General features: G+C 40.2%; 1 protein-coding gene across 3 annotated transcripts in view; it reads right to left on the bottom strand.

Annotated features, from left to right (window-relative positions):
* The window catches only part of LOC106957525 (partitioning defective 3 homolog B-like), a 130,550-nt gene that overhangs the window by 84,223 nt on the left and 33,542 nt on the right, over positions 1-12,785 (bottom strand). For 2 of the 3 annotated variants that reach the window (XM_015048907.1, XM_015048905.1), the window contains 4 exons: positions 8,806-8,921; positions 4,394-4,479; positions 539-625; positions 296-421 (listed from right to left, as the gene is read on the bottom strand). In XM_015048907.1, the coding sequence (XP_014904393.1) occupies positions 296-421; positions 539-625; positions 4,394-4,479; positions 8,806-8,921 (415 nt within the window). Of the gene's footprint in view, positions 1-295; positions 422-538; positions 626-4,393; positions 4,480-4,634; positions 4,951-8,805; positions 8,922-12,785 lie in introns of those variants that run through there. The other variant, XM_015048906.1, reaches the window with a different exon arrangement.

Raw genomic sequence — 12,785 nt, 5'->3', positions numbered from 1 at the left:
TCCTTGCTCAGGAGTTTCATCCCATCTGGTGGATCTTATCTGTTGATTTCCACATAATTAATTATTTAGGAAATTACAAATAAATGTTTTATATAGTTAGATGTAGCTATAAATTTGAACTAGATTAACTTATTAAAAGACATAAATTCTTTGAAATGTTACTGCTTTTGTAGCCTGACTGAAATGTGTCTGAAGAGCTCTGATCAAGTTATCATTCAAATATGGTGTCGGTACGTCCCCGATTTAACAGTTAGCAGACACACACTGCGTCTCATCCACATCCTTTGTTGCTTACTGTGCGAAGGTTTTGTCCTGCAGCGGCGTGTCGTTGATGTGGACGATGCATTCGTCCTCCTTGAAGAGATTGTCCCTCTTAGAACGGCTGTTTTCCTCAATGCCTTTAATATGGAGGCCCAGGGGTCTGGCAATATGTATTCAGAGGCAAACACGCAAGATAGAATGCTGATAAATACATTTTTTTCTGCTTATTTATATGTAAACATTGCCATCTGGCTATCACAACACGAGTCAGCCTCACCGTCCACTTAGGGAGGAGCAGTAGGGGACCACATGGATACCCAGGGGGCCCCGGTCACCTGGGAACTCAACCGTCCTTGTAAGAGTGCTGCCAAGAAAAGAGAAGGAGGGAATAAATCACGATGCTCGCAATATGGTGCAGACAAACCTAAACGCACTCGGCTCTCTGCAAGCTCTTCAAAACTCATTTGCATTTTCCTCCAGGCTACACAGATAGGGATACAAATTAGCTTACAGGTAGTCCTGCCAAACGTTATTGTGTGTGCGTGCGCGTGTGTGTGTTTGTGTGACTGGGACTCAGCTGGCTACTTCACCTCTTATCTGGCTGCTTCTCGACTAGCCAATCTAGCTGCTGGACAAAAGAGAGGAGCAGGAGATAAAAAAGGAGACGGACAGGGAAGCAGATCGAGATGAAACAGAATCTCTTCCTCTAATAATCTCCGCTCAGTCCAGAACTGTTGCTTTTTAGAAGCAGATAAACAAGGACAATAGCGGGGCAGATCAGCAGGAAGATGGTGGCTTGTGATATTGGGCGGGGAGGGATGTCAACATTTCTGTCTGATCTATGAAGAGACATCTATAGAGCCTGTCAACCAGAAAGCAATATTAGATTGGTCTTTGCAGGCTGAAATTAAGCTTCATATTAATACATTCAGATCAATATTTGCAGGGGTTTTTTATTGCATTTTATCCACTGCATATTGCCACCTTAAATATCAATAAGCTGCATAAAAATGTTATTAAATCTGTTTGATTTTTCTCTCCAGAAGTTAATATAGAGACATGCAGAAAAGTCCAGAAGAACCAAATAGCAAGATTTATTCATAAAGATTATTAGGCATAAAGAAGTACATTTGGTGTCATGGAGTGTCAGACACAGCAGAAACTTTAGTATTTATTAAAACTAGTGGAAAACAAAATGCTACGTTTTTAGGAAGCTGGAGTGAATCTCTTTAAAATTCATTGTAATTAAGGCAGATCATTTAGTTAATGAGACCAATTGATGCCAGAATCACGTTAATAGGCATTATCTTGATAGTTTTCCATTTCAAAGTCATTCATTTGCACATTTATTGCTGAGTAAAACATGTCAGGAACGTACATGCTGCTAATTGTGCATTAATAAAGCTCAATCTGCAAAAACTGTCAATCTTTAGCAACTTCACATTTCTAAAGGGAAGTCTTTTCAAATACTTTTTACCGATTATCTGCATGTATGTTTTGGTGACGTATATTATTGATATGCATGTGTATTATCTGACATTTTGAATACAATATCGTGAACAAGCATTTTGAGATTCTATATTGTGAATCTAGATCAACAAATTGCTAACTACAATATTTGCCACTTTTTTAATTGCAAAAAGTCAGAAATAAATCTAAGCTGAAAATATTTTTATAGCACAAACCTTTAGTAAGAGTGATGTTTTTTATATAAAAAAAAATGCAGCTGAACAAAGAAACAAGTCAGTACAAGTTTTAAGCCTGCAGCAAATTATGGTCAGCGGGGGCAACTTCTGCTGCTTCTAGTAGTGTAGAAACAAAGCTGAGGGAAAAATCTCCCACCAAGGCATCAACTGTATGCTGGAGAAAGGGATTGAGAGCCGTCCTGCAGAAGTCAGACATGTTTGATGAAGACAAGCATTTTCCTTCTCCTTAAACCTGAAGAGAGCTATAAAAATAGTTCAAAGGGAGCAGATGGAAGTGGAGGAGTGCGTTTTCCCTATGGAGATTTCCCACCGACTTTTCTCAAAGCGGCAATGCAAACAAAAAAGAAGCTGTCTGTTTGGGTTAAAAAAAAAAAACAGAGAAAAAAAAAAAACAATCAAGTTCAAGGTTTATGTGTTTCGTACACAGGCCCAAGGTCTAGCTGGGATCATTATAAGCCGCTCCTCTGTCACTGTCAACCGGCTCTCGTTAACCTCCGCCAGGGTCACACACATACTGTAACTCGCACATACACACACACACACACACACACACACACACACACACACACACACCTCATTTGCATTCTTATTGCCACATCTACTGCACGCTTATAAACACCATCAGTCACATTCCTCTAAATTGAAAAGTCACATGTACACACATGCATCACGTTTCCTCCCATTAGAGAACACGCTTGCATTAGAATTACACACGACAACAAAAGAGCAACTTTAATTAAGTTTTTCTTTCTTCTTTTTTAGATGTGATACACAATCAGGCCAGGTTGGGATGACACACGATTGCTTTCTGAATCGCGTAAATGCATTTTACTGGAATGTGTGTGTGATGGAATAAAAAAAAACACACAAGCAGCTTCAGCCCATTTCCGTTCGCATAAAAACAAACTGCTGCACAAACAAGCTCATCAGAGGCAGCAGTCGCTCGTTAGCGCCGCACTCTAATATGCAGAGCAGCTCCGCTCACCCATTTTAGCATCCCACTGACGCGAATACAAACAAACACAGGCATTCCAGTGGGGTGGTGGGGGGGGGTTGAAAGGAGCTGGGAGACAGATGGAGCTCCCACTTTAGGTTGACTTCCTCTACATATATGGAGGCAGAGTGAGCAAACCTGCAGCCTGGACCCTGGATGAAGTGTCCCCCCCGGTTGCTTACTGTGCTTTCTTCAACTGCCAGCCATCTGTTACCATGGCAAACCAGCTTTGACAGGCGTGCCTCCGTTGTATCACAGTGCTGTCAAGACACCACTGCACTGTAAAACACTGAAAAATCACCATCTGCCACTTCAGCCACGTCCTCCTCTGAGCACCTGTGATTCCCTCCAGTTATTTTTAAGATCAGATGCAGAGGATGTGCAAACGATGTGTTGAGGCAGATTTGAGGTGGACAAAAAAAAAAAAAAAAAAGAATGCTGAGGACATGACTTCAAGTGAGACGAAGATCTGCGCAGATCAATACCGTTTCATTCTCCTAATAGGCATACACGAACACTGAGCACTTAAAAGATTCATGTCTAAGGGAAAACTTAGACAAATACAGATGATTACTTTATTTATGAAAAGGTTTGCACCGATCACAAACAAAATATAAATGAGTGGTGGTAGACTCAATACTTTTTGTACCTATATATTGTATCTTTTTTTTCATCCAAAAAAATACATACAAGCCTCCAAGAGGGAAAGCATGCGTTTAATGTTAGTCTTTCAACCAAAATTAATCATTGTACACCCTTTCATTAAAGAAACTCCTATGAAAATTAACTTCTATGGCTATGTAAATGTTACTAATCACTTGTGTGCTCAAATCTAGCTTTAAAGTACATTTTTGCTCAAAATTTTAGATTTGTTCAGACCATTTTATCCACAACGCTAACATGGATGAATTTGTGAATGGATGGACGGACAATCGGATGGACAAGCAAATGAATAACTGAACAATCGATAGCCTGACAATCGGATGGATGGATAGATGGATGTTTTAGACAAATACTAGGGAATGGATTCTGTGAATCCAAACATTTCTACTTTCTATAAGTTTTTCCAAACTTCTGCAGTTCTGGGAAATACAATTTCAAACATTTCCTGTCTTTTCTAGACTGATTAGGAACCTGCATTGAGTACAGCTCATTACAATAAAAAAATAATCTGCCTGCTTAATGTTAAGCAACATTAATAGTATGACAAAACTCGAGTCAGAGCAAAGAAAGAATCATCTTGCACTTCTAGTCGCGCCCACATAAACTCTATTGTAACCTAATGAGACACATCCACAGTCGACTGTCATCCATGAGACGGTTTAATCCACCCAGAGTGTCGGGCTGTCGAACAAAGACATTAGTGCTAATCCTAGTCTGTCTCCCATCACACCAGCCAGCTACTGGATGGTCCCGACATAAAACATCTTACCTGAAGTTAATCTGGTTCATCGTTTTGGGTGGGGGGTTCTCGGTGTTCAGTCTCTCCAGGGCTCCCTTCAGTACATTGTTGATCTCCTTCAACACACACACAAAAAAAGAGATGATCAAAGTTAGCGTGATATAAACATAACCCGTTTCCAGCCTTTAGGCTAAACAAGCAGCAACCACTGAGCTAGCAGAAGAAGGCCCAAAAGTAATTAGCGAAACGATCTAATTCTGCCATCAATCACCTTTGCAGATACAGGAGAGAGAATGATGGCCGGACTCTGAGCTCCAGTGACGCGCGCTGCATCTTCTTTACTCCATTTACTGTATGTCCATCCATCTACCTCTCCCTCCCCCTCCTCCATTCATCCCTGCCCCGTGTCAGCCAGTGCTCTACTTTTAAGCCAAATCAACAACCCCGGGACAAACAGAGAAAAGGAAGATGGAGAGAGAAATCCACAAAGAGGAAAAAAGACAAGAGACGACATCAAACTGTTGCACGAATGCAGCCACTGAGTGGGACCTAGGAGTTGTCCTGCGTCACTAAAAACAAGAGGGGTGCAATTAGTTCCTTCTGCCTTGTCACTTTCATTGTGTCACCATTTCTAATGACTGAAAAGCTCCCGCCCACCAGCCGACTCCTTAGCAACCCTCCCACCCCGCTTCCACCACACCCAGCTTCCCAGTGGACCCTCGCTGCCTCACAGTAAACATATACGCTTTTATGAGTCGCACGCGCACCCACGCATGCATCCGCTGCCAATAATACAGTCACAAATCAGCTCTGCAGAGCGGAAAACATTTTTTTTTCTTTTAAATCACGCATTTATGAATTCAAAAGCATATGTTGCCTGCACGAATGCTGACCCACTTTATCTGGGCAGTGCGAGATTACCCGACAATGCGTATGTGTGCGGGGGCAGGAAGATGAGCTAGAGGCTCCATTGTTGCTGTGCATCTTCCCCGCATCAACATTAGATGAAGCGTGCAGGGACTTCTTCTTCCACAAGAGAACGCGTTAGCATCTCAAAACACGGTAGATGTGCAGGTGAACACATATCACCGAGTCACACACGCTGTTGTGCGTCCTGTTATACGAAAATATGTGGCAAATGCACCGTCAGTGCAACGCAACATGTAAAAGGGTGTGCGTATTGCAGCTGAAATCTGCTTCAACATTAAAGGATCACTTCAAAGTTTTTCAAAGGGTGATCATTCCAGTTTATTTAGATGTGACAACAGCAGTCCCATAATCCCTGCTGTGCTCAGCCAGCCATCTTACTACCATCAGTTTGAGCTCCAGTAACGACGGCTGCATCTCTTACATTGTCACACTCACAATGTTTTATTTATTTATGGTAAGAACCACAACGACCATAACGAAAATAAGGAGATTACTTTATGCAGTACTCCCCACCAAACTAATGTAAGAATGACTAATGATGACAGTGAGAAAGAATTTAAGAAAATCTTCCTGGTTGTTTTCAATCATCACTTTCTGGAGACAATTGGCTGCAGCTTCTTAAAATTAGTTGTCATTTCGAGCCACTTGTAAATATCTTTTTTGCATGTTTCCACAGGTATTTTCATAAATGATCGTCTCTGAGTTTAGATGGTCTCCTCGACTAAAAAGATGTTGGTCAATTGCTTTTGGTCAGGTCAGGTCGTGTTTATAAAATCAATGATGGAGTATTTGAATTTAGAAAGTGCTTCATTTATATTTCAAGTAAACTATACCAGAGTTTGCACGAAGGTTGATTAGTGACAAGAATAATGTTTTACTTTTAGTCTAGAGTGCCTAATGCGGTAATTGTGCTAAAACACAACACTTTCTGTTCTTACACTTCTATTTAAGCTGCTTCCTCTTTTAATGCTTAATGTTCAGCTGTGATTCCCACAGGGATTAGATGTGAAAGCTGACAAAATTAAGACATTGCTAGCACAAATAAAACGTCTGTTTTACTCGTTTCTTTAAATGCAGCCTGCAGCACACTGAGTGACTGAAATTTGACAGGATCTGTGGCTTCATCTTCGACGCTCACATAATTTATGAAAGCTGTCTTTAAGGCTATGTAAGCACGACAAACAGGTCGTCTCCTGTGTTATGGTATCGCACCCCGTCGCCCATGTTCTGCATTTCAGGTGCTGTTTGTTGTCGGCTCAGGTGTGCAGACATGTGAGGGGTGCATGCGTGTGTGTCTGAGGTTGTTGTCAGATGGGTAATGAGGTGTGTGGTTTTTTTTGTTGTTTTTTTTTGCTCGTGCGTCTCCCCATCAGCAACGTGTCAGCCAGTCGAGACGGTAAAGATCACAGCTTCGGTGCAGTCGCCCATGTTCCCTGACCCACGGATTCAACGGCACGATCACACACCGATGCTCTGCGCTCTCCCTGCCGACGTGAGCAAACACGTCAGAGACGTAAGTAGAAACAGAACGAGATCGAGGTGAGAGGTGGCAGCAAGTAAAGTGTTCAGCAGTCTCTACAGTAGGCTGGTAAAATTAAAGGTCTCATTTATTGGGTTTGAATGTGGCAGCGAGTGCAGTTTAATTAAAGAGCTGTCTGCATGTTTAGCGCCGTTCAGCCCTTTGCCGGTTTCATTAGCTCTTCTGAAAGGCTGACTGGGAGACGTACGAGCTGAGAGAACTGGGCCAACCTTGGCCTTCACCATAGAAGAAGAAAAATAAATCCATTACAGGGACACGCCACATATTCATCACAGTATCTGGGTGAATTACACTTAATCTACCTTTCAATAGCTGCTTTAAGATGAAGTGGATAAAAGTGCAAATATGTATCTAGGTATTTCGAGTGCGTTTATTTCAGTTACCAAACGTGGAGAGAGTGTTTTTTTATTTTTGGTTTGTTTTGTTTTTTAAGAGTAATACAGTGCAGGCTACAATTCATCTCGACTTGGCTGGATGGATATACAACTACAAAACATCTTAAAAATGACTTGTGTTTTCATAAGATGGATGGTCAGCGAGTTAGATTTAGGGACTGACATGCAAACAGACTGAAATGTTGACTAAAACAGACCAACAAATAATGATGGACAGACCGACTGATCGATCGACAGCCTAATGGATGGATGCTCAGATGAACACCGGGATGGATGGACAGAAAGATTCCTGGATGTGCCTGTCTTTCATAAAATACAAAATAAAAAAAATACCCGATTGCAGATTATTTCGCAGCAAAATACAAAGTTAAACTTTAAAATGTCTGAACACCATTCTTTGTATTCAGGTAAGAATAAAGTTTAAAAAGCTCTTATTAACTTGTAATGGGGACTCTGTTTTTTCTTGCCAATTCTTAAATGTCATTGTGTGGATTTAGTAAGACTGAAGTGGCCTTAATTTGCAGTCATATGTCAAGCAGCGATTTGGACTTTGTAAAAACAGTTGTCAGGTTATTTTAAGACATATGTACAGCCGGAGCGTGCTCACTCTGGTCCAGCTGCTCTGCTTGAAGCACATGAGGCCCAGTGAGTCTGCTGGACAGGAAACATGTTCCCTGTCATTGTGTTTACTCGTCGCCCGCTGATGCCCGTGTTCTGCTTAGTCACCGCTGAGCTGAACGCAGCGGGAGCGAACAACCTGAGCTATCTCCTCAGTCTCACACAAACACACACACACACACACACACACACACACACACTCTAGCCTGACCTCAGTGCTTCAACATGCATAGGATGAGAAAAGACAGCAGACAAAACCATCCTTAATGGCTTTCTGCCACAGAAAGGAGGCCAGCACTTTAAAAGGTGACCCTTTCCGAGTCCAGCCTGAAGCTCAGAGCAGAGCTAAAAGACGGCGGCTAGCTTTGTTTAAATTAGGGCTGAAGCGATTAATTCAATTGATCATAATTTATTGATTATTGAATTGACTTTAGCAATCGATTAATTGTTAATACAGACAAAAAAAATGATAATTTGCTGAGAAAACAACATACTCAGAGCAGCAATTAAGTCAAAACTGTACAAAAATGTATATATGTATATCCATTTTGCATTTAGGATATAAAGTAAAAATGTTTATCTGTAAATATGTAGTTTTAGCTCTGGCTTCACTTGGCTCCACTTCAGCAAAAACCAAAAAATTAATCAGTTAATCCAGAAACTACATTGACATTAAGTAGAAGCTTTGCTACAAGTGATGCAGCATACACTAAAGTAATATTACGTTATTGGAAATTTTTAATGTTCTTATTAAAAAACAAAATTATTTATTAGCATCTTCTAATGTTCTATATAAAACGCTTGTGTGGTTAAATAAATATGCAGAATGTGCCAATTAAAAAAAAAAATCTGATTAATTGATTGTCAATTAAGAAAGGCAAAAATGGCAAAAATGAAAAATTTTGTTACGTATGTGCTGTATATTTTTTCCGTCATAAAGATGCTATTGAAACACTTACTGGCTCAGGTGGAGGCTTCATGCTTTGGTCATCAGGTGGAGGTGAAGGTGGAGGGGTTGTCTCATGAGAAGGTGCCAAAACGGAGTCACTGCTGCTCCTCACCAACAGAGGTGTGTCTGTGAGGACAAAGTGAGCGCATGTTAACCATCTGCATCTAGAATAATGCCAAAAACTATATGGCAAAGTTTAGTTTTAGATTTTCCCTACTGGTGGATGCATTTTCAGAAAAAGAGTCAGGAAATAGTTTCTCTTTACCAAGAAGTTAAACAAAAACCTTAGAAATAGTAATAAGAAAAAAGAAAATTTTGGTTGCGTGACCAGAGAAATGCATAAAACTGCGTTAGCTTTAAACCTATAACCTTCTTTGTCACATTTATTTGAGAATAACTCCACCCTAGAAACAACCACAGAGCACCTCTGTGTCACAGGGTATTCTATCATTTTGCATCACGTCCCCCCCAGTGCACATGTTCATGTGTGCGCCCTCGCCGCAGCCCTTCTCCACATCTAACCAGAGCCGACTGAAAGAGCGCAAACATGGGCAGGTCCGAATCCACAATAAAACAAACTCAAAGCAATCTAATTTAGACCCATATGTTGTGCCTTGCTTTTATTATCCACCCCCAAAGGGAGCAGGCTAGTATTTGAGGAAGAAAAATCTATAGTGGGGTGTTTCAAATTTTACTTGACAGAGGAGAAAAATAAAGATGGGGTGAGAGAGACTGGAGGGAGGGGTGGGGGAGCAGAGTGGGATAAACAAAAAGCTACAGAAAAGAGCAGAGAGTGGAGGAGGAGAAAACTGAGACACAGAAAGGGAAAGCAAACAAAATTCTCCTCTTTTCCTGTAATCAATCTCTCTTTGGAGGGTCAGCGACAGGGTCCTGGTCTAACGTGGTCAGAATAAGAGAGCAGAGGGGGAAACAAGTCAGAAAGAAGGAACTAACAGGGGTCACTCTGTGTGTGTGTGTGTGTGTGTGTGTGTGTGTGTGCGTGTGCGTGTGTGTGTGTGTGTGTGACTGTGGTTAGTGGTGGTAGAGGGATGAAAAATGATCATTCCAACCATTTCTGACACAAACACAAATATCCTTTCAGCTCCAAACTAACTAAACCACATGTTCAGCCAATTCTATGTCATGTTGCCATTTGTCTGGTCATTCTTTTTCTAATTATAAACCATTTGTTGCCTGGTGGATTACTTGCCACAAACAGTCTCACCCTCTGTCAGTTAAGTAACTTTGAACTGACTCACTACCACAGGTGTCTCACCAAATAACTCAAAATGTTGCTTTCCGTTGATTAGAACAAATATACTGTTTGCCTGAGGATATGAAGAGCCTCGAAAAAAGGTTCTTGACAAAGAAAAATATATTTAATGTTCTTTTAAGGCAGCATTGAGAGACAGAATAGTATATATTGTACTGTTGAACTGCGATGAAATATGTTTGCTACAACATAAACCAGGGGTATTCAAAAAGTGGCTCAAGCACCATTTATAAATGTTGTAAAACTTCTGTGTGGCCCCCGACTACAGATCAAGTTTGGTCATTCAACAAATGGTGTAGATGGACATTTTTGTTGTTTTAAATGGCAAATTTAGATATTACAACACAATAAAATGACAGAGTTTTAAATGTGGCCCCTGAGGACTTTAAGCTTGCCAATTTTGGCCCGTGGTTTAAAAGGTTTGGATGAACAGTCTTAAAATAGCTTTAACATTTAGACGACTCTTCTCTTTTAGAGGCTTTTTGTTTCCTTTTTTTTTCACTACTTTCGTCAAAAATGAGTTGGAATTTAACTAAACCAGGTGCACATAAAAGCATTCTGTCGTCTTGGTATAAATAGACAAAAGGAAATACTTCTTTTGTTTTTGGAATTATGTATTCCAAAACAAAGAAACTGCTGTAGAAACAGGTCATATTACCAACCCTCAGTGGAAGCTAAACATCCAGTCTAAACTATCAGTCTAAAATAGCAGACTGTAGACTGATGTCTTTGGAAATAAGATTGGATATGGAATGCTATGAAACTTATTGCATTCCTCTTCTTCCTCTGTGTACCTCTATCAATCAGCATGTTTGTACAAATGAAAACTACCGACACCAATGTTGAAAATTTTGTGAAAGCCTACTTGTCTCAGAAGACATGTAGGAAAAAAAGTATGCCTTTTAAATAATAACCTTCAAGGAATTCAAACTAAGGTTGATTAGATACCAAAAACCCCATTTTACAGCTGAAAGGCCAACTGGGCAGCACCTTAGCTGACTGGATCCAGTAGAGTTTGGATTTTCTAAAAGAGCGCTACAAATAGATTGCAACACAGAGAACCCACATCCATGAACCACCCACTCAGGCTGCGGTTCTTCAACACAATGTCAACGGTACGACTTTGTGAAGTGGCCGAGGCCGCTGCATGGTCACAGTCAGGGTCCATTACCCAGCCGTCAGCCCCATAAATCCTCCCTCGTTTATCCACAAAGTCAAATCGGGCCCCATTAATCCTCCCACCACTTAAAGAGTCCCGGAGCACCAGTCCGGCCATGTGAAGGAACCTGAGGGTCACCAGCATTGACCTCTGACCTGTGCTAGCCTCAAACAGGTCAAGCGGTGCCACTAAGGACCCAGGGATATTGATGAGAGTGACATGTGACTCTTTCAGAGCAGCTACCGTTTAGAAAACCATAAATAAGATTATCCTGCAGGAATTCTTAATCAAAATTGACTGAAAACATGTCTAAATAGAGCTTTTAGCTAAACCAAAATAAATTCTGACACCTGGGTCAGAGGTCAGGGAAAATGTATAAACTGTTGCTGCACATGACATGGCTTTGAAACATACAAAACACTGGGGTTTTCTTTTTAAATGAAGTAACCATTTAAATCCTGATTTAATAAAATATTGTCCACATTTTAATAAAACCCAAAATGAATTGTATCATACGGTCAGATAATAAATCTGTCAATACTGACAACATGCATGTCTGTCAGAGGAAGTTATAATTTATGTGACAGCTTTAGCACCATCTAGTGGCAAAGTTTCAGACTGCAGCTAACTAAACAAAAAATGAGATTAAAATTATGAACTTTGTCTGTAAAACATGAAGCAAGGGATATTCACAAAAGTGAAATAAAATGGATTACCAAATCTGGAAAATGTATTAATTTATTTCCTTTAACACCTCCAAATAATTCTGTAACAAATACTATTAAAAGTTATTGTCCACTTTATGTTAAATATGACTGCAGTTTATAAAATGACAAGTTGTTCATTAAGCGAACTTGTTGAAAATAAATGCTTCCAGTTTTAGGAGAAGTAAATTAAACATGACAGATGGGTTTCATCATTTCTGGTGGTAAACTTGAGCCTCGTAGATTATAAAATTATTAGTGCATCTGCTTATATGGTTCTTCAATCTCACTCTACTGTGTAATTTGGCACCAACAGCACATTACACAAAAACGTTTATGGAGCAGTCGCCAGGTTCTCTTGCCATGTTCCTTTTTATACATCCCAAAGCGTGAAAAAACTGGCAAACACAACCGTTTTGTTTATGAGTGTGGTTGATATGCCAAAACACCTAAAGTTGGGTTAATTACAACAATAAACCAGATCCAGAGTTTCTAAACATTTTCCATGTTAAGAAGGCAGATTTTTTTCAGATGCAAATTTATAAATATTCAGCATATAATTGCAAAAAGTTTTATCTTTTTGCAAGACAGCAGGAAAATAGGAAAGGCAGGAAAGCAGGCAGGAAAGCAGCCATAATAGAAGAAAGGAAATTAGGTGGGGAAAAACGACGGCCAGTCGGATGGATGGATGGCAAACAGAGGTGTGACAGAAATGTACAGATTGATGGAGGGAAATGTGAAGAAAGATCCTACATTTAATAAAATAACAAAAAGATATGATCAAAAGTCAGCCTGAAAGCAACATCTGCAGTCTTCAGCTTAAGCAGTAATGATTGCTATGCTTGAAGTGATCC

Source organism: Poecilia latipinna, unplaced genomic scaffold, assembly GCF_001443285.1.
Source record: "Poecilia latipinna isolate Pla-1442-1.1 unplaced genomic scaffold, P_latipinna-1.0 Scaffold912, whole genome shotgun sequence".
Classification (NCBI taxonomy): Eukaryota; Metazoa; Chordata; class Actinopteri; order Cyprinodontiformes; family Poeciliidae; genus Poecilia; species Poecilia latipinna.
The sequence above is the reverse complement of the archived record's forward strand: the minus strand, read 5'-3'. Positions and strand labels throughout refer to the sequence as shown.